Here is a 22,377-nt window from a genome sequence, read left to right on the forward strand (position 1 = left end):
GCATGTTTGTGTGATGGTTAGCACAGTAAGACTGACCTGCAAGTGCTCCTGTGAAACACAAAAGAGCAATTCTTATATTTTGAGAATGGCCTCTGAGTTAGAACTTCTCTTTTTAGATTCCCTCCTACTTATGTTTTTGAAGCAAACTGTTTGGTTTTTCTGCTATCATTGTGCTTCCAACCTATTTTATTTAATTGTTATGAGACTCATAAAGACTAGTTTAAACCACATGGACATTAAACTGGGAAACTTGCCAAAAAGAATTCTATGTTGGCTTAACCAAGGCTGCAGAGAATGTAAACTTAAAAAATCATGGAGGAAAAAGTGAAAGTTAGCATCTTCTCCATCTGATCAGTCTCAATGACATGAAAGGCAGTTATAGGTCTTTTATAAATCTAGTAATATCACTAAATATATTACCGGACCTGAATTACAGAGCAGTTTGAGGACCAAAAAAGTAGTTTGCTACTGAGCTTCTTTCATGCCTGAAAGCAGTTATGAAACGAAGCCTGAAGTGATATGAATTGTGAAGCAGCAGTAAATCTCCAATATCGATATGTGCTGAGATCAGAGTAATATTTTGTATAAAATATTCATTATTTTGCTATCGTGAGCCTTGGTCTTAGTATAAGACATGCACAGCAGCAGTTACTTCAGTGCAGTGTTGTGATCTGTCTTTGTTGTTCTGGCTCAGGAGCTGACATTTCAGGAGGAAAAATTTATTGTATAGTGAACTGTAGTTGTGCTTATTCAGATCCACTGATACAGTGTTAGTAATTTTAAGTAGATGGGGGAGAAATGTTGATTAATAGGGTTTTTTTCTTTTTATGCTTATTAGCGGGATGTCTGTCTTCTTGTATTTTGTGAAACAAAGTCGAGACAGCTGTAATTTTTTAACTTATAGGTGTTCTTGGAAAACGTGCCGGCACTTTGGAGCTGAAGAAGGACATGAGGAGTAAAAGAACCTGGGATCTCACTGGTCAGAATGAAACAGATGTTGAAAGATTTTTCAAATCTATTGTTAGTAGTGCTCTGTGACTACGGTGAGTATTAGAACTGTCAGGGGAAAACTACACTATGCGCATTCACAAGGTAGTTTTGGATTTATGTTTCCAGGTGATCTGTTGAAATCAGATGCTACAGAAGCTACCACTGATATGCACAGAAGTTAGATCTTATGCAGTATTTAGGTGGAAAATGCAACTTGCATAAACTGTCCCTTTAGATCAGAGTGGCAGGAACCTTTCCTGCTGTAAATTTGCTCAGAGTATTAAAAAAGATAAATGAACAGATTTCCATGGGCATCAAGGGACCGACTGTGATAGAAGCAGCAACTAGAACTCTATTCGCTTGTAAGACTTATTTTTCATAATATTTAATGAACATCATGGAAAATAGACCGGGTTTAGGTATCCATACTAGGATGGGTGGAACTGTGCCACACAATTACCTATTTCTCTCCATTACTAGAAAAGGAACCTACTATGGTTGGCTGAGATGTAAGCATCTACAGTACAGGCAACCTGCTATGGCTGAGTGAGCCCCCACCTGATGGACCTAAGCTGCCACTTAGAGAGCTTTTGAGAACAACAGAAGTGTTCTTTCTTCTGACCATGTAAGAATCGAAAGGGTGATATTCATAATCATTCAGTGTTGGTCACATAAAATTAGACAGGTAGTCAGAGACAATCAGTCTCGTTTGAGTAGTCCATGCACAAATCAGCACATATTGAAAGCATCTACCCATCTGCAATAGAGATGCGTAGAATGAAAGAGCACCTCCTTCTCACCTTCAGCTGCCAAGGAGGGAGGTTAGACATCTTAAGTTCAGTCAGACAACTGCAAGATGTCTACAGGCTGAGGGGCATCATATGCATAGTGTCTTATCCTTTTCTTGAATGTAATAAGTAGGAAGTAGATTTGCAAAGGGAATTAATTCCTTATCGCACAGGGAATTAGAAATGTTGAAAATGGGACTCTTCATTCCTAAACAATACATATGTTTTAGAAATTTGCATTCCTAGTTTAAAAGCAGGCATTGTGACAGCTGTAGCACATTGTCAAACCATGCTAAGGATTAAGCCATGCACTGCTGAAATGTCTACAATATGGAAAAATGGGAAAAGGAGTGGTTAATCCCCACTTATGAAAAGAGCTGTAGCAACAGGTAGTTCATGCACCAAAGAGCTGAAGATACCTTATGAAGGAGAGAAATGGACCAAAAATGTACGCAGATTGCTCTTCATATATAAGTGAGAAAAATCTGATTAATGACTGAATGCTAAGTGTGCTATTCATGCCTCTGTGCTTGCTCCATCTCTGCTCTAGAACAAGGGATCACTAGAAGATGTAAAGAACCTGTAGAAGAATTGCCATCTTTTAGATGAATTTAGTTCCAGTAGAAGTGGAGACACTTGTCTATGGCTTTTAGTACCACTTCTTACTTTATTAAGACAAAGTTAACCAGCCCAGTTAGGAATACTGCACTGAGCGGGTAACACAGTGAAGGTAAGTATTAAATTCCCTGAAGTCAAAAAGTGAGATGAATGATTGCAATATGCATTGTTTCTTAGTGAGCCAATCCTGTAGGCATTCACAACTAGTTGACTCAGAGGTAAAAGCTATTATTGCTGAACTGTATAGAGCATAGTGCAGTATGTAATTACAAGATGCAGTTAATGAGCTAAATCTCTGCTGCAAACTTTAGGTGCATCAACCTTTGCCTTATTTCCAGTTAAAGGGCAGTCCATAATTCAGAAAATTACTTCCAAACAGTTCTGCATATACACATCTTTGAGTATCATGTGTACATGGTTTTTAGATAGCTATTTCACTCATATAGTTCTCTGTTTCAGACAAGACTATTTCCAGTATGCTCTGGAAAAATTACTGTAGTGCTAAAAAAACCCTAACATACAACAAAATAGTATTCTCATTTCTTATCAGTTTTACTGATGTTTTTGTTCTTAGCTCTGTGCTACTGGTGGCTGACAAGCCAATAGCACAACCCAAGTTGGCTTAAGCACTCTTAAAAATAAGTAAGTATCCAAATAGCTTCCCCAAGTAATTCTTCTTGCTCTTCAGTCACAACAAGGATTTTTCTTTTGATCTTTCTAAGAGTGATTTCTTACAAAGACTGCTCTGGCAGATTGTTGGCACCACATCCAGGCTTCTTGCAGTGGGAGACCATTGTAATGACAAAGGAAAATATACAAATGCATTTTAAGCTGCCTCTGACTGGCTGTCCAAACAATTGGGACTAAGTTTTGGCACGTGACATAGTCATGGGCAAATGGTAGGCTGGAGGTCAACTTAAGGAGCTTGTGGTGGAAGCTGGCTGCTTCTGAGAGGTGCCTTTGGGAGCATCATGAAAAAGTGCTGTGTGGGCTGTCCAAGAGTGCAAAGTTCTTGTGCTGTTTACCAAACATGGGGAAAAGGATGCTGTGAACTGTGGTGCACCAGCCAGAGCTCTCTGGTGCTGAGCTCCAGTAATGCTCACTTTCCTCACTTCCTAAGTGATCTACATTGGGGTTGATGGGATATGGCAGTTCCCTGCCCTTCTCTCCAGTCCTCCCACCTGCATACACTGTGCTGTTACTTCTTGTCTCAGCCATTCCAGATAAAAAAACAGTGCAAGAGAATCAAGACAGTTGTAAAAGAGAGTTAGGATGCTAAAGCAGTAGGTCCAAACATCAGTGATTTTCATTACTTTCACTTGAATGTTTTTTTTATAAGTTTACAGCTTAAAATTGAATTTTTTCATGCTGGGTTTTTGCCATGGTGTGATTTCTTTTTCCTTTATAATGTTTCAGCTAAGTTGAATCTAGCCAATTCCTTTGTAGAGAAATGCATCTCTGTAATTTGTAGAGAAATTGCCCACTCCCAGAGAAACAAAACCCCAGCGACTCACAGCCACTTCACTGGGAAGCTCTAACATAGCTGTGAGAACTTCATCTTTGTTAGTGCTCACAGTGGCCTGGAACATGCTTTCTGCTGTCCTTATTAAGAGTTGCCTAGGTCTGGTACAGATCTAAATCCTTGCAGATGAGTTAGTAATGAGGTTCTCTGAAGGGTCAAGTGTGCCCCAAGCCTGATGGCTCCTCTTGCCAGCCCCATACAACATGCTTCAGCCCAGGGCAACATAGTTCCCCAATTCGGTTGAACACTAGAGTTGATTGTCCTGTGCTCCCTGATGTCATGCTAGCAGTGAGTAAGGAAGGTGGGAACGTGCTAGAGTTAATAGCAGGCCCAAGGAACAGTAGAAGGTAAAAGCTATATGGTAAAGAGATGAGGGCAGGAGTTTGGAGAACTGTGATAACAGTAATGGAGTTAGGCTGGTACCCAAGAGATATTGACGGTAGATGATGGTAGAAACAGGGCTGTAAAAAATGGGGAGGCACACATGGCAAAACCAGAATGTGGAAGAGTAAGGAGAATGTGTTGCTGGGCAATTCATAGAGACGTTTTTCACTGGCACTTAGGGTTTATTTCTTATTCTCTGAATGTCCAAGTTGAGATCAGGTTTGCTGGGGTGCCATGTGCTCACCAGAGCTGGAATCAGTGGGATCCTGCTTTGGGTGTCTGAGGGACCATTGTATTTAAAATCAGGTCCTCGCTTTCAGAGAGCATCCACAATTAGTTAATACTTGACAGTTGTCACCTTTGTGCCTGTACCTTGGTTCCTAACACACTAAACAAGAATAGTGACATCCTCTCATCTTGCAGGGATTTTGGAAGAACAAACTCATTAATATTTCTAGTTCACTAATATACTATAAGAGCACAATAGAAGAGTCCATGGGGGAAATGAATAATTCTATGTTATCAGGATGGATTTTGGAGTCAATAATACATAGGACCACCCATGGAAGAATGAATACAAAAGAGCCTTCTGGTAATGAGCACCATCCATCTGCCAAATGAAGCAGCATCTTGTGGAAATGCAAATGAAAGACTGAGTTATTGTACATATATGTAAGAGTATATGCATTATTTATATGTGTGAGACTGTGCATGCCACCTTTATTAGGACTTTATGTATGTGGTTGGAGCTGGTTATTTTAAGGACATGTTATAGCTGATGGTGAGTAATAGGCTCTTTTTTTTCTACTGCACACTGCACCCCACCCTGATGTAAATGTCTGTAGCCAGTCAGATGAATTTCTTCCTGAACATTTTCCCTGCTGAGAAGAAAGTGAATCCAAGGTGACTAACTTAAATTGAAGCTTAGAGTGGTAGGCGTCTAATATTATGTGAGATGAGTCCTGCTACTCCTGACTGCTGAGTGCTTGCCTTGGCAGTTGCGATGTTTTTCCAGCAAAGCTTTCTTTGAGGTAATCTTAAGACATGTGTAACAGATTTAACAAGTCATAGTATTGTTAGTTGATACTACTTATGAAAGGATTGCTTTAACTGAAATTTTACAGTTCCACAGCACCTTCCATCCAAGACTCAGAAGCTTTTTCCCAGACAATTAAATAAAGATGTCTCACAGGGCATTCTGTATCAGGAATAGATGTATGCAGTTCCCACTTTTCAGATAACCTTTCTGTGTCTGAAATCCTTAGGTTTCAGGCAACACAGAAAAGCTAGCTGAGCTAAGAACGGAAATGGGATCTTCCCAGTTCATTGCTTCAGATATCATCACTAGTTACAGCCTGTCTCAGGATAATTTGGCAACTTGCACAAACATGGTCATGCAAGAAGTGAATTTGAAAAGACTGCGCCATTTATAATGAAATGATGTCATTTAGACATGTTGCACCACATTTGAGACAAGAAAAGTGCTGCAGTCACCATCACTGTTATTTTCAGCTTTCACTCAAGTGTCTGCAATGCAAATGAGCAAAATGAAAGATTCATAAGACAGAGAAAGAGAAGAGGCTTCAAAAAGCATCATGCAGTCTTTTATTTTATTTGGGGGACATTTTTCATGTTTCTGTACTAAGAAACCACTGTTCTTTTTTTGCTAAATTATAGCTAAAGTAAATGGAAAAACAGCTGGCCTCTGTGAAGTGGACTTTAAGAATCTGTAAGTGAAAGAAGTTGAGAGGTTTGAGAATCTATCCTGATAAATTAAGTTTTCTGTGAATCTTTTGGGTGGTTTGTGGTTTACTTTAAAATACTCTTTTTTACCTTCCTGAACATGTTACTGCAGTGGACTTTGAGCTGCTCCAAATCACATCCCTGCACAAAGGAGAGGTGTTGAGCTCTAACTGCAGTAGCTAGAACTTTTTTTTTTTTGCTAACTGATTCACTTGAAAAAGATTGAGAACCGCTTTTTAATATCGATTTTTAAAATATTTGTTTTCTTCCATAAGGTAGATAAACAACCAGTTGTCTGCTTGGTTCTTAATACTGTTGTGAAACTGTTTTCCTTTCAGTTCTTGGCGAAGTGGAGTATCTCCTGTTGGAGCGCCCAGGTCATGTAGCCTTCAGCAATGACACAGTGCCTGTGGAATATCAGTACTATAATGGTGGTAATGCGACAGCAGAGTATGCATCCATCCTTTTGCTGGATGCCAGCACCAATGAGATAATTGCAAGAAAACAGCTTCCAGCAAATCAGTCCCAGGGGACGGTAGAATTTGAGTGTTTCCATTTCAAGAGTGCTGGTGATTTCTTGTTCAGAATGGTCTCTCCCAGCGATAACAGCAGTGCTGCCCAGTGGAGCAGAAGCAGCGTGTCCACCCTCCATGTGGAATGGCCTGTGTTTCACATTGATTTGAACAGGAGTTCAGAGGTGTTTGGGAGCTCCCTTCAGGTTGGACTTTTTACAAATGAGCAGTTGTGTGCCATCAACGAGACTGTGATTTCACTGGATGTGATATTCACCAGCACCCTTTATGAATTCAGAAGAGTAAGCTCTGATGAGACTCTGGGCATTAGAACTAGCAAAGGAATCCCACTCTCTAGGTCCCAGTGGGTAGAGTTTGACTGCCCACCTGTTGGCCAAGAAATATACCTCACTGTGTTACTCACATCGTTAGAAACACATTCCGTCATTGCCTCCATAGGACCTGTAGATCTTCTCCACAAATTTGGATGCAGACTGGTTGTGGCAGCAGAAGCCACATGCAAAACTTTGGTTCAGGTCTTCGTAATCTCTCCACCGTGCGCTTCTATCAGTGGAAAAATTGTCGTCTATAAAGAGGCTCTCAAGCATCCAAGTCAAAGAACAACTTGGCTGTATGAAAACACCCTTCACCCAGGAGACAACAGGACAGAATTTAACTGCACTTTGTTTGATGTGGGGAAGAACAAATACTGCTTTGACCTCTTTAATTTCTCAAACCGAAGCTATTTCCCAACAAGAGTTAAGGAGTGTATAATGATCCAAAGGAATACGGGTTTGTACTGATGTTTTTCCTCTTTTAGCTAAAATCCGCACTCTTCCCAGCCAACATGGGTAATGATAAATAGGTTTGATTGTGGTGTCCCTTACTGAATAGGTACTTTTTGGATCTCCTGCACCAATCAAAATAGTTGTAATGTCGTATGCAGGTGGCAACACGATAGACTGTTATGTAGAGGTGTACACGAGGATATCTGGTGATAAGTGCCACTGTGATAGCTTAAAGCTGCACTAAGTTAACGCTAAGTACCAACCAAAACCATTTAGGGCATTTTGAATGTTTTATATATCTAGTCTGGCTGAAAATGAAGCTTGTTCCTCTCAGTGACTAAAGAAGCTACTGCTGTAGATCTGGCCTGTTGAAGACTCTAAAGGTAGGATTAGTCTTACCTACATTTAAGTGTATAAAAGCCAAAGGTCCAACACTAGGTAGTTGTCTAGATTTTTAGTCGAGGCATCTCACAAAGGTGATTCATGGGTATAGAAAATACGTGGGCTGAATCCTCACTTGGGTGTCTTTTTCTCTAGCCCAGTTGCTGTGAAAGTTTAGAGCCCTACCTGTTAGATGCACAAATTTTGGTGAGATGAATCAGGATTTGGCTACAGGAAAAGACACTGTCATGTCACTTGGACAGCTTGCAAGTTTTTCAAGCAGCCTTTCAAGACATGTCTACTGCTTAGAACAGACCAGGGTGCATTTTCTGACCCATCAGGTCACCTGGTCACATTCATATAGCTTAAATTTTCCTTAGAGGAAAGATTAGAATCATACGAGCTGCCAGCTGGGGATAGTCTGTGGTCCATTTAGTCCTCTGGACCATGGTCAAACATGGCAGAATGCTCGCTGGCAGAAGCCATAACCGTGCCCAAGAGTATGAATGATCATGGTCAGGAGGGATCACAGTTAAGTACACAGGCAGAGCTTGAGCCCATTCCTCAGACCTGTTTAAAACCTTTCTATCCATTCTAGTTTTATATCTTATGCAGCTGTAGCATCAGAGGTGGCAGTCCATGGTTTGACAGAGTCTATGAATCACAGTTGCATGGCAGAGGAAGCAGATGAGCTAAATATCCTTCTCATCGCTCATTTGTGAAAGGCAACCAGAGTGAGGGGTGGGCTGTATGTGCACAAGGTAATTGGGATTGGGTTGGGTTAGGTTGTCGTGCCTGCACCATGGAATGTAAAAGTAAATGTTCCCATTTGGAGCAGGCTTGTGTCTATAGGTAACAAATCAGTCTTTCCCATCTGTACACTTCAAAGAGTGGGTTGAAAGGTTTGAGATGTTCACCGTTTTCCTCACCTCCCTGGCCTGGTCTCCCTGAAAAGGAAGTGCAGGAACTCTAGCCAAAAAATGGGCATTGCACTTCATGGGCAGGTATCTGAGAGGCATCATGAGGAGACCTAGAGTGTAGGACATGCTCCAGAGCACACAGTGCAGACACAGCCTACCTTAATTAGGTTCATAGCTTCATGTGGTCTTACTTGGTACTCTTTCACAAATTCTAAAGCTGTTAGCTATTTAATTAACACTCTGTACTAAAAATGACCTCTATTTTCAACACATGCCAAACTCAGTACCTAGTTCCCTTCATCTTAACTTCCCATCTGCATTCTCTGTTGGCAGTCTCCCTCTTCCTTTGGCATAGAAAAGTCTATCTAAAAATAAAAGCATATTATTTTCTTAATGGAGATAATTCTCAAGGAAAAAGGAAGAGACAATTTTAATTTTTCCTCTGTGCTTGGGTGGTATGTTACACTGATATGATCTACATAATTGCCCTAACAGATAAATACCTAGCATATAATATAGATATATTTCTGTGCCCAGTATTTAATTGTTTTAATTGATGAGATCCGCATTAAGGAATGGCTTCCTGCAATCTGCTCTGTTTCCTTGGGTTCCCCAATAGCATCATCCTTACAGCTACAGTCGAAAGAATCAGGCTATGCCTGTGAGGAGCAGAGTTAAGTCAATAGCTGCCACGATAAGAATATCAACTCTATAAAGCCGATGAAAGCAAAACCACACCATGTAGTCGTAAATAAAATGTCAACCTGAAATTAATTAGACTGCAGCACATCTGACTTCTTGTCTGTATCTGTGAGACTTCAAAGCCTGCAGGCGGCATTTGAAAAGAGTGGGGTGTTCTGGGAGGGGCACATCAGCCTGAAGCCACGACAGACAGAGTGAACCTGTGCTGCCTGTGCTGGCTATCTGCCTCCTGGATCCTTTGGCAAGTGCACTCCTGAGCCCTCTCACTCTGCTGCAGGGCACTGTGCAGTGGCCTCCATAGACCCAGACCCCTTAGTAAAACATGAGACTGCTACACAACAGACACCTCGCCTCAAGTCTCTTATTCTCTGCTTTGGACTTCTTGAACTCAGTTTAAGGCAAAGAGAAGTGATAAATACCCTAGTCTGGGCTTCTGTGCAGCATGGGCCCTCATTTTTATTCAGTTACCCTGGTGTTGAGTCCCAAGAGTTATCCAGTTTTTTATTGAAGACACCACAAAACAGAGACTTTTATGGTAATTTTTCTCAATCTTGTGCTCTGATTTATTTATTCTTTAAAAAGGGAAACTCTGTGTTTCGTAACTGAAGCTCACCTAGCTTCATCCTCTGGCTTTTACTCTGTTGCTTTCTGATAGCTGTTTCCCATCCACTGTCTTCCCTTCATGAAGACCTTTGCACATCCAGGTCATCTCAGTCCTTCCAGATTATCTCAGTGTACTGAGATAAACTGAAAAGATTGAGTCTTTAATTGGAAGACATTTCTTCAGGATTTGATTAGTTTATTGATTCTCTTTGGCTCCCTTTCTGTTATTTTAAATACTCACTTTTATCTGATGTCCAGGGTACTAGCTTTGGGTGCTGTATTCATCTGTCCCTCCTCACTGATGCTGCTTGAGCAGTAGCACTCCCCCTACCCCTACCTCTGCTTTCATTCCACCAATTGCATTAGGTAAATTTGCCATAACTTTCACCCTCTAAACTCCTCTTGCACTGTTTTTGTGTATGTAGTCCACCGTCCTGCAGGTGCAATTTGCATTCCTTCTTCCTACATTTTTCATTCTGCTGATTTATGATCTATTTTGTTTGAATTATCCTAACTTAGCCAGTACCCTATGGTGCTCCACACAACTGCACTATCTACTTTTGTCATTACAGGAGTGACATGTTTTCTCAGTAATGGTTTTATATTTATTTTCATGTCAACTAGGGAAGCATTGGACCTTATACTAATCCCTTTGGAATCTCTCCAAATGGATTCTCACTCGGTGATGGTATTCTGTTGACAGTTGCATATCCAATCTGTCACTCAGCCAGTTCTTACTTCATTTTAGCGTATGCTCCATTGTTTTGAAGAGGAGATATTGTTTTGTAAAATATCAAAGTTCCTAAATTATTAAAATTATCTTCATCCAAACCACAAAGGATGAGATAAAAGAAGATATTTTGCCACATGTATTTTCCATATATCAGACATCAGTTATATTCCTGATCCTTTGTCAATCCTGCTCTTTACTCCTCATCCCAGCCAGGTTTAGTACAGCCTTTTGGAACAGGAATCTGGCTTGTGCTTGAAGCAGGAAGGAGAAAGCTCCCGGTGGCCCTGACCAGGCCAGGGCAGCAGGTCTCCCAGCCCAGGCCATCAGCCACAGAACGAGTGTCACAAGAAACCCAGTGCTATCTAAGACTGTGAATATATCTATTAAAGGTGGGGAATACATCCATTAAACATGAGCCAGCACTTGTGCAACTTTCTGTAGACTCTAAATGGAGAACCTGTGAAAAAATTAACAATGAGATGTGAGTCACTTAATTCATCTCAGTGGGCTCTTCACTGTTTGACACAGGTGACTTAGTCATGCAGCTGTTTTTTTCCTAGTGTTTGACCCAATTATTTGGATGTCTGTTAGACCATCTTACCCAGCAGCAGATGAATTGCAGGCTCATTCTTTTCAATGCTTTATCCTGTGCTTTGCTCATCTGGGTTTTAAGTGTCCCAGCAGTGAGACTTCTGCACTCCTTAGAAGGATGTTCCGTGTCCTAGCCTGTATCCTACTTGAAACATTTGTGATGAGAGGGATAAAATTATTCAGTAACGCTAAAGCATAGAAAAAGGCATATTTCCTTCAAATTTTTGCTGTTAATTAACTTTCTTTTCCAGTTCTTGGTTACACTCCGGAGACCAATTTCAACTTTAGTGTGACTCCCAGTGAAGTCTCTTGCACTTGCCTACAGCAGAGATGAATTTTGTTCATCTGACTTTTGCTAGCTGTCAGAGAAACTATCAGTATGTCAACAGGGCATAAGAAATGCAGCTGTTGCCAGAAAAGGGAAAGAGGAAGTCAGGGGAAGACCTTCTGAAGGGAAAAGTGGTCTGTAAGGGAGGAGAGGAGTAAGTGGGATATCTGGGGGTTAGATAGGGGCATACAACTTCCATCAAATTTTTGTTCCCTGAATAAAACTGTATGAATCAGACCTGCTTGTCTGGGAAGCAATTAGCTCTACAGCCTAAATCTGCACCTGGCTTGCATTTATTTAGAAACAGGCAAATGCAGGGGATCTGGGAATGGGCTGGTTTGTACCCCATCCACTTCTGTGTCAGTTAATGCTTCATCTCTACACATTAGGAATAAATCAGATGTTACAGAGTCACTGAGCTCTTAGCTTCTGGAAAAAATAATTTTTAGGCTGTGCCTCTACAATTCTTAAACATGCCTATTTGTGGGGAAAAGACTGTAGTTTTCCCAGGCGGAGTCTACGTTTTCTCCCTTTAAAGAGATCTTTGTCCTTTCATTGTCCAAATTAGTAACTTGTTGGAACATGCCACCGTTTCAGTCTACCCAGGCTTCATCTCCATGGAAGGCTGAGAGAGGTGTTTTCCAAGATCTTGTCCAAACACCCATATAATGCACGTAAACTGATCTCAGCTTCCAAAAATAGTTTGCAATTCCCCAGGTTAGCGTAGATGTTTACGTGAACTTGTAAATAATCAGTGGTTTTGTCCCGTATCACTGGCCTTGTTGAAGTGCATAGGACTATCACGTGCATCAGGCTGGAGGGATGATGCTGAGTGTCCCTTGCTGACTATGCTGATGGATAGCACTGCATGCACAAAGTCTTATGAGCACAGAAATTTGAGGGGAGATGTTTATGCAGAGCAACAATTAACACAGTTAATTGCATGTATCTTTTATGTTGGCAGACCTGCCAACTGTCAGCTGTTTCAAACTAACTTATCAGTCTTCACCTTGATAATTGATTCCTCAATTGTATGTGAAAAAAGTTCACGCTTATTAGAGCTTGTTTGCAGTGCATACCTTCTGGTTTTCCCCCTGGCACTTTCAATCTGTTTATCTTAAATGGAGGTTAATCATTTGTTTCCTTGGGGGAGAATAAACTATGTTTCATTTTCTTTTACATTCTGGTAATTGCAGGAAGTTGCAGAGCAAGTTGCAGAAGTTTAAATCTCCCATTTTTCATTGCAGCTGGAGCATTTCTTGCTCTCCTATTGCTTAAGGCACATTTCTTAGCCCCAAAGTTATGGATGCCAAGTGTTTTTGCTAAGGAACTCTGTGCCTTTAGCCAAAGCCCAAGTCAGTGAAAAGTGCCTGGGAGCAATGGGCACATCTTAGGTTTGACGTCAATGTGAAAAAATTACTCCTGCTAAGTGTTCTTGTATGTTGGAACCCACAGGCATCAATGTGGAGACTGCCGAGCACCCTCCACTATCACCAGGGTTAGCACTGGAGGGAACCAGAATCTTTCTGAGTCCGGCTCTATATCTGACTCTAATTAACAGACGTTTAAGCAAGCAGGGAATGTGGAGAGAGGGAAATGAGTTAGCTCACACACTGGAAATTTTGGCAGGAATTCACCAAGCTGCTCACACAAAGTAGTCTGCAAGGATGTAGGTCCTTCTCCAACTAGCCCCTCTGCCAGTGGTGAGGGACACTGCTGGAGTCCTTCATACTGATATGAAGAAAAGTATTGTGAGATCCCCAAATAACGTAATACTATGAAGTCCTTTTTTGAGGAGGGATCAATGAGTGCTTGACTGACTACTAATTATCAACATTTTTTCTTGCTGCCCTCACTAATAGCTTTGCTTGCTAATCGATGTGATTTTGCAAACTGTCCAGAGCCTGTACCTTTGTGGGGCTCCTTACCCCAACAGACTTCCTCTGTTCCCTCCTCCTTGACATCCTCTGATTCCTTTTTCTCCTGACATCACCAACCATCTTGCTTCATTTTGCACTTTACAAGGAACTGGCATGGCTGCAAACTGGAGGAGGAGTGTGAAAGCTCAGCCTTCTTTTGGGCTCCTCTCCCCTGGTGTAGCAGCTCCCCAGCTCCCGAGACAGAAGGGTGAAAGCAGAGAGGTGTGTGAAGAGCACAAGTGAAATACAGGGATCATGGATATCGCAGTAGGGTAGTGGAATCAGTGGCAAACAGCTGGGAAGGTCATTTGGTGTTGTGTGGGCTTAAAACCACAGCACCACCAGGGTGTCTCACCATGCCCATCTCCACTGTGGATTAGGTGAGGCAAATGCACTGGAACGTGCATGGACACAAATGTTCTTGAGTATGTGCCCACACCTGCTTTGCAGCCTTGGCTGACAGCACAAGTGTAAGCTCAACACGTTGGTGCCCCGTCCTGCAGTGCAGGTGAGTACCTGCACACGGGAGAGCAGCCCTGCGGGTGCTGTCGGGCCGCTCGCACTAACATTACTCATACTGGCATGCTCACAAAAATTTGTAGGACAGGGCCCAAAGCAGTTAAAATTTCATGTTTATTGAAACACAGCTGTATTTAGTTTTGTTAGAGACACTTAAAAATAATAACACACTATGAACTTTGCAGCAACCAATATAACATGAAATCATAAAGCCATTTTCAGTCATGCAACACTGTCTAGTCCTGTAGCATTGTAACTTGGTCAAGGGCTCAGGGGCATGTTAGCAGCAGTACTAAAATTAAAAATCATGGCCTGTGTTGGCAGTAGCAGCACCATAAATCATTTAAAAGAGCAAACTTGAACAAACCTGATCTACTTTTAAAAAAAATGTTATTCAGATATTTTTCTACTTAATCTGCGAGCAGTGAAATGACTTAAGTAGTCTATTGTTTTTTTTCCTGCCAGATTTCAAAACTAGACCACCAAGTCAACTGAGCCATAGCAGGGTCCCCTGGGGTTTTGTTCTTTAAAATTGTACCTGAACTCGTGCATTAGTTTGGAATTTAAAGTTGTGATGCTGCTTCAGTGTCACAGCTGTCAGAAATGGGTAGGAATGGTCCCTCCTTTCTCTCTCTGCTTTCTTACTGCTATAAAGTTTGAGTGTTGAACACTGGATGAGGTTGTAGTCTTAAGAAAAAGAGGGATTTTATTACGCATTAAAAATGATAATGTTCAAGGTAATATTAGAACCTCCACTAGAAATAAATAAGTGCACACGCATAATTTCATCTTTAGTTAATTGCATAACCATAAGCAATAAACCAAAGAGACCTGCAAACTGTCAAATAAATGATTCAATAACATGTTCATGTGCTGAGAAGATAATAAAGAGAAAAAGCAACGTTGCCATTTCATTAGGCCTTGTAGGCTTATCCTCCTGTCACAGTCATATAAATCAGCAGTAACTATACTTAGGTCAATGAAGTTATCCTGCTGTAAATGCACTGTTTGTCAGGCAGGAATTGGATTAATATATAAATTACCAGCCCACTCCAAAGGTCTGTGGATTCATTTCCTTTTGCTATTGTTCCAGGCAGAACTTGCTTGCCAGTTGACTGACCACTGTGTTGCAGGCTGGGGCTTGGGGTGAAAAAAGGAAAACAACAAGTGGAAGCTTTGGCCCAGACTCTGATGGGAACAGGAGCAGGTTCTGGATGCTGTGTGCTCTTTTGGTCTTGCTGTTTGCATTTTTTAGTTAGTTATTGCTGTTTTTCTTAAAAAAGAAGACAAATGGCTGTGTCTTTAAAGGTAAGGATGCAGACACACTCCTCATTGCTGTGAGCTTTTTTATTTGTAGAAGCATGGAGCCCGTGGCAGCCCTGGAGCCCTTGCAGTGTCACCTGTGGGGATGGCATCCGGGAGCGCTTCCGAGAGTGCCTCACCTCCTCGCCAGCAAACCCAGGCTGCGCTGGATCACCGAGGGAGGCTTCCCTGTGTTCGCTGGAGGAGTGTGCGTGTACGTACCTCTGCTGTCCTCTTCCCCCTGGTCGCATGACTGCCCTGGCAAAAGCAAAGGGCCTGTTGTTAGAAGGGCTGTGTCAAACAGAAACATCTGCTCTCTCCTCCAGTCACGTTGATTCAGGGGGCTGTCACATTCTTGTGCTTGATGGAGTAGAGTGGAAGCCTCCATGCGTTTGTGGGACAGCTGGAGATAATGCTCCAAGGCATAAGATTTCTGAATGCTGTGGGTGCCATGGAAGCAGTTTAAAATCTCCATCATGGCCAGAGGGCGAAGAAGCACTGAGAGATCTTGGGACTAGCAGAACGTGTTCAGTAGTGAAAGCCACTCCAGGCAGTGGGAATCTATTAAAAAGTCTGTTAAAAAGCGTACTGGTTCTAGCGGTGACCTGTGGTGTGAGATTCCCATTCTGTGAGTTTTTTGAGGTGGCAGTGCCAGGACTGCCTGTGCACCAGCCTGTCACTGCTGTTGGTCCATGATATTGCAGGCTGGCCGCTGCTGGTGAGTGGCAAGTTGGTGAAGTTACAAGAGATCTGAACCTCCTGTAAGACGAGAGCGGTGTTCCGGCAGCTGCACAGCCTCCAGTGAGGATGGATGAGGCTGTGCCAGCACCATAGTCAGGTGCTTATAGTTACCATGAGGGGTATGAGAAGTGCTCCTTTTAGCAGGGTGCTGGTGCTCAGTTCATGCAGAATTTCTGCTTCTTGAAAACTCCTTGCTGAAAAAGAGTGTGCTGATGCCAAGGGTCCCCAGAGATCCATCTCAGAAAGTTGATCTACAAGCTCCCATGCTTTTGTGTCCCACAGGTGCCAAGGGTGCAGGGATGGGGAAGGAAAGGTGCCCAGGAACTGTGCAGGCTCCTGGGCTCTCAGGCTGTAATTTAAAAGGTATTTTAAGATATTAAATAGTGAGCAATGCCTTACCCTTTGCTTTGGCTGCTTGCATGTACTTCCTTCTGCTTGCACAAGTGCAGTGTGGAGAACTGGAATGGAGCCAGTTAAAAAATAGACAGTTTGGGGATGTGGGGAAATTGTTTAGCATGTGGCCACTGCAGTGCTTTTGCCACTGAAAAGGGAAGGACAGCAGGGGGAGAGAATGTGTAGCTGGAGCAAGAAGGGGGCAGGACTACGTTTTTAATGGAGGTGTTGGCCTGAACCAGCCTCAAGGTGTCTGAGGACGAAGGCCTCAGAAGTATACAGGCGGGACTGAAATGTGTTGTGGAGCACTTTTAAGAAATGGGTTGTATTGAACAAAAGTTTGGGTGAAGGGAAAATACTAAAAATTATATTCCATCAAGCCAGGGATTGCGTTTTGTCAGTGTTTGTGCAGCACTTGAAATGTTTTAACAGGTCTGATGTTTTTAATGACTTGAAAATGCTGGCCATGTGGGTTTGCTTATTTTGTAAAGCTGTAAGTTCAAGCAGAGAGGAACAACTCAGATGTTTTGGGCCCCAGCTTAAAACTAATGTGCTGCTTTAGAGCTAGTTTTTTTCCCTATGCCAAACTCTATCAGACTGCTGTCGGCAGTAATGTCACCATCAAAATGCAGCGGGTGGTTAGTGTTTTTCTAAAGCTGATGTTGAGCTGTGCTATTCCATGCCTCCTGTTACCTGCTGGAGAGGTATGTCTGTGAGTACATAATTTGGTTTGGCTCCTTGCCAGCCAGTTTCACAGCCCTCCTCTGGAGCTCAGAGGGTAGTCTTGGTGCACAGAGCTCCCCAAAAAGGGGGTCTGTGCGTGCAGAGCATGTGCTGGGCACATGATTTGTGTGTGCACCTTGCTTTACATGCACAGAGGTGACCTGCCTCTCTGGTCCTTCTCAGAGGTGTCAGTCTTCCCATGCAGGTGTGCAACTGTGCAAGGTATGTGATGGTTGCCAGAGAGGTCAACCTCCTGTGCATGCACAGTTCACAGGCCTGTGGCAGTCTGCTTTGAGTTACAGTATGACAGCACTCAGCAGGTCTGGACAGTCCTCAAATTCCAGTGAGGTCTCTGGGTTAATAAAGAGGGTTTGTATATATATATAAAATCAAATGCACAGGAGGCCTGCATCTGGAGGAAAAACCTCGCTTCTCATTTGCACATGGTTTCTAATCCTCCAGCTCCCAGCTTCCTTTACAGAAACACCTATATGATTTCATCCCATTGAATCTTAGGTTGCTTGAGAAGTGACTTGACAATGTGACTTTGCAGTGTTCATCTGCTCCTGATCTCAAGCTGGGAGTTTGACCCTTCCCACCTCTGCTATCTGCAGCTTTACAAAGCAGACAGGCTTTGTTTTCAGCATAACTCTGCAGTCGTTAGTCCAGCAGATGGAGCAAATGGCTGAATGAGTGAGGCCAGCAGAGTGTAGGGACAGGGGAAGATGAGGTGCAGAGAGAGGCAATCCACAGCGACTAAGTCCTGTTTTGAACCTCGTCGTTTGCTAAGCTATTAGCTGTCTGCTCCAAATGATGCAGCACAGTGTGCATTACAAATGGAGAAGAGAGTATTTGGAAAACAACGGTGAGCAACAGGACTGAGAGAAGGATGAGAAACGAATGAATTGCTCTGCTTGAGTTAACAGACCAAATGCTGGTCCTGCTTTCTTTCCTGAGGTCAGCTTGTTCACTCCGTGATCAAGCCTCCAGAACAGCAGTGCTCTGGGCTCTGGCATGGTAGCATTGGGCTGAATGCAAGTTTTAGAGATCCTCCTAAAAGATTCATCAGTCTTGTTCTTTAAGCTGCTTTCAAGCTCTCAGAGTGACACAAAGATCAAAGTTTATTCATTGGCAGGATTTTTTAAAGGGCTTGGGGATGTCAGGTAGCCCTGAGTCAAAGAAATGGACCTCCTGCCTAACCCAGCACCCTGCATGTCTGTTTTTAGCAGCCTGAGACTTTCTGGCCTGTGTTTATCGGTGCATAGGTCCTGCACACCTAAAAGCTGCACTACCAGCTTGCCGTTGAATATTTTTTTTTCTGAATTATGGGAAGTATGTGGTGTCTACTCCTCATTATTCTGCAATTGCATTTCCTATGCCTGGGCAGTCACTGTGGTGCAGGCAGGAGCACCTGCCAAGTTTTACAACTCACTGTCTATCACTTGGCTTTGGCTTCTGGATAAAGCAAGAGACTAGGGCAGGGTGGTTCAGTGGTTCAGTTTGAGTTCACAGCTTTATGGCCAGCTCTTGTCAAGTACGACTGACCAGCCTTGCTCTCCAACAACATTTTCGTGGCTTTACAGAGCTGATGTCTGACCCCAAAAAATTGGGGAGTGCTAACAGATACTAAAATTAACTGCTGGACTAATTCATCTGCTTTCAACCATGCTGTATTCTGCTTAAGGCTGCACCTGAAATCCTAGAGACCTCATTCAAAAAAGAATCATTAGTTTCTTATTGGTTCGACCATCTGTAATGTGGAGCAATGGGCTGGTGAGAGGTTTAAACAGGGATGTGGACAGCTCTGAAATGTTCTCATTACAGGTTAGAATCATAAAATATCTCAAGTTGGAAGTGACCTATAAGGATCATTGAGTCTAACTTCCTGTCCTCACAGGACTACCTAAAGCTAAACCATATGATTTAAGAGCATCATCCAGGCGGTCCTTGAACTCTGGCAGGCTTAGTGCTATGACAGTTTCCCTGGGGAGCCTGTTCCAGTGGCTGGCACCCTCTCAGTGAAGAAAAGTTTGCAGAGTGTCAGTCCTAGAATGCTAGGGACACCAGAGCAATGGCCTTTTCAGTTAAGAGCTTGCTGTGACATGTTCAGTTTTTGCCCTCTGGTGCTATGGCACCAGACAGTGGTGGAAGAAGCACCCTCAGAAGAATGCTTAGAAAAGTTACACTGTCTCTGCTAGTGCTGCCTCTCTGCTCTTCAAACTCGTTCCAATTCTCACATCCACTTAAGCTCACCTAAAAATAAAGTGATACCTGAAGTCCTAGCCTCGGTTGAATTATTTTTTTCCTGTTTTATGGCACTTTTTATCAGCGAATCTTAAAGTACTTAATAAAGAAGGGCAAATAGAGTTATCCCATTTTACACTTATTTAGGAATGCCTTATGGAACTGGCAAAACAGGAAAAAGTAATGGCTGCATTTAAAAGGTCCATGGGCACCTTGGTTTAAAGTAAGATATTTTTGGGCCAGTTTGAAGTCATCAGTAGTAAGTCATCTCCAGTGAGCAAATTTTAATGGCAGACAACTTCCTGTACTGTATTAATTGCTTATTTTTTCCTTGTAGTAACAGTACCAAAATGCTGATGCCAGTGCAACTCTGACAGTCATGTGTGCTCTCTCTTACAGCTGTCAAGCCTCCCACCGCGCCTCCTGTCCAGCCAGGAGAGAACCGGAAAGCAGATAATATAGTTACCATCACAGGTATCTCTGTATGCTTGTTTATCATCTTTACCACCATTCTCATCACCCTCTGGAGGAAGCTCTGCAGAGCTCAGAAATGCAGTACCGCTGTCCGACGAAACTCTGTCCATTCCCCTGGCTTCCGGAAAAACTCCGACGAGGAGAACATTTGTCAAGGCAACAAGCAGCGGGACAGCTTTGCTGAAGGAGGGGATGCCCTTGTTAACATTCCTCTGACCTACAGGCGAAGCCTCCAATTTGCCCAAGAAGATGATGCCTCTGGAAGTGAAAACTTGCAGCCAAATGCCCAAAAAATAATCCCTCCAATTTTCAGCTACCGCCTGGCACAACAGCAGCTGAAAGAGATGAAGAAGAAAGGCCTGACGGAGACCACTAAGGTTTACCATGTCTCTCAGAATCCCCTCACGGACACAGTTGTTGGTGCCACCACGATGCTTCCCCTGAGCCAGGAAAGCCAAGAGGAGGTAGCAGCAAACAAATTTCGGATCAAATCTCCATTTCTGGACCAGCCAGCCAGTCAGCACAAATTCCTGGGGGAAAGCTCTCACCCCAGGCTGGATTTTCCATTCTCACAGGCCAATCCTGCAGTGAGCCCTACCCAAACCCTAGTAAGAAGAGCTCATTTCAAGCACCAGGATAACAGAGCAGACTTGCCCGAGAGGGGCTGTCACAGAAACTCACAGTTTAGAAGAACAGCCAGTTTCCATGAAACTAAAAAGGCCAGGCCTTTCAGAGAGAGAAGCATGTCCACTCTCACACCCCGACAGACTCCTCTCTACAACTCCAGGACCAGGACATGGGACCAGAGCTTGGAGGACAGGACACGGCCAAAATCCAGAAATGCTAATCCAGCGTGTGAAAAGCTGGATCAACCCCACAACACTGTGCTGGGGTGTGAACCACAGGGCCATGGCACAAAGTCCCACCACAGGGCAGGTCCTCCAGTGAGGAAGCTGGACCTGATCACTGACCGCCAGCCTGCTGGTCAGGAGAAGGCAGCTGAAAAACCTGAGCCCAGCCGAAGTAAGAGGGGCCCTTCACCTAACCCCAGAGGCATGTGGCGGAAAGAAACAGGCTCAAATAGCAAAGATAATTCCCAGAGAGGCCTGAGTGTAAGCCCTGCCCAGCACCGTAGGGACAAGTGCCAGAGCTTCCCCTTGGACCCTGAGTTTGCCTTTTATGATAATAGTACTTTTGGCTTAACAGAGGCAGAGCAGCAGATGATTGACCTCCCTGGGTATTTTGGTTCAAATGAAGAAGATGAAACAAGTACTCTAAGCATTGAGAAGCTGGTGATCTGAGTGACTCATTGCGGCCCTGCAGGAGGGGCATGCGTGGTAGAGAATCTGCAGGATCAGTTGGCTTCTGGTAGAAGAAGCAACAGGAATCACGTTACCTTCACATGGAGCAGGAGGGAATAATGCCCCTGATCTGGTTTGTGGGAACATATTCCTTTCTAATTACTGAAAAGTGCTTTCATATAGTATTTTTTCGTATGCATGTGTGTACAATACACACAAAATACACTGGGAAAGCACATGTTAGTGAAGACATGACCCAGGAATAGCCAATAGATTTTATTGCCTAAAGCGGTCATGTTTCATGAATCAAAGATGATGAGTGCCACTGATCTAGCCTTTCACACCTTGTGGACTCTGTACTAGTAGACTGTGACATACTGAGGCATCCATTGTACAGCATCCTCAACCATCTGTCCTGATTAATGAATGATTTCCCATTTTGAAAGGACAAACTTCTAGTGGTGAGCAGTTTTTATCATTTTTCTGGTTAGCGTCATTGAACTGTTGTAGTTGCTCAAATAAGTCCTCTGGTGAGGGTTTTTTAGCGGGTTGTGTGGAAGTGCAAACAATTGATGCTGAATACTTGGAGTGAATTTAAAATTGAGGAGGCATTTTTCATCATTCAAGACTTTGATATTTTCTTTCTGTCAATATTTATGCCAGGAAAACAATGATGTACAGATATTTGCAAGAAATTTTTAGAAAAGGCATGCTACAGGGAGGGCAAAGAAAACAGATGATCAGATTTTAGCCCTTGCAGAAATATTACTGCAGAATGTTACCTGTAAAAAGCACTGAGAACTGTTGAATCATGCATCCTTTCCATAATTATCCTTTCCTTTATTAATTTTTTTAAATGTAAATATATTGACAACAATACTACTACAGCAAGATCAAAATAAATTAAGAACAAAACCAGCAAACAACAAGATTATTTGGTTAATACCTGTTATGTTAACAAAACTTAAAAATAAAATGACAACATCTGGTGATTCACAGAGAATCTTATAGACTCATAGAATCATTTAGGTTGGAAAAGACTTCTAAAATCATCAAGTTCAACCATTAATGTAACACCACCATGTTTACCACTAAACCATATCACCAAGTGCCACATCCACATGCTTTCTGAACACTTCCAGAGACCGTGATTCCACC

General features: G+C 42.8%; 1 protein-coding gene across 3 annotated transcripts; it reads left to right on the plus strand.

The window, feature by feature from the left end:
- Nucleotides 1-902: 902 nt before the first annotated feature.
- Nucleotides 903-22,137, plus strand: THSD1 (thrombospondin type 1 domain containing 1). Of its 3 annotated transcripts, XM_018071303.1 has the most exons (5): nt 935-1,043; nt 5,980-6,031; nt 6,384-7,349; nt 15,399-15,557; nt 19,844-22,137. In XM_018071303.1, the coding sequence occupies exons 2-5, from the start codon at nt 5,989-5,991 to the stop codon at nt 21,217-21,219; spliced, it is 2,544 nt and encodes an 847-aa protein (XP_017926792.1). In that variant the 5' UTR covers nt 935-1,043; nt 5,980-5,988; the 3' UTR covers nt 21,220-22,137. The 3 variants fall into 3 exon arrangements, with proteins under 3 accessions (XP_008927330.1, XP_008927331.1, XP_017926792.1); XM_008929082.2 differs by lacking the exon at nt 5,980-6,031 and having other exon boundaries at nt 903-1,043; XM_008929083.2 differs by lacking the exons at nt 5,980-6,031; nt 15,399-15,557 and having other exon boundaries at nt 903-1,043.
- The last annotated feature ends 240 nt before the right edge of the window (nt 22,138-22,377 follow it).

The sequence above is a fragment of the Manacus vitellinus genome, unplaced genomic scaffold (assembly GCF_001715985.3).
Source record: "Manacus vitellinus isolate BGI_N305 unplaced genomic scaffold, ASM171598v3 scaffold_2_pilon, whole genome shotgun sequence".
In the NCBI taxonomy this organism is placed as follows: domain Eukaryota; kingdom Metazoa; phylum Chordata; class Aves; order Passeriformes; family Pipridae; genus Manacus; species Manacus vitellinus.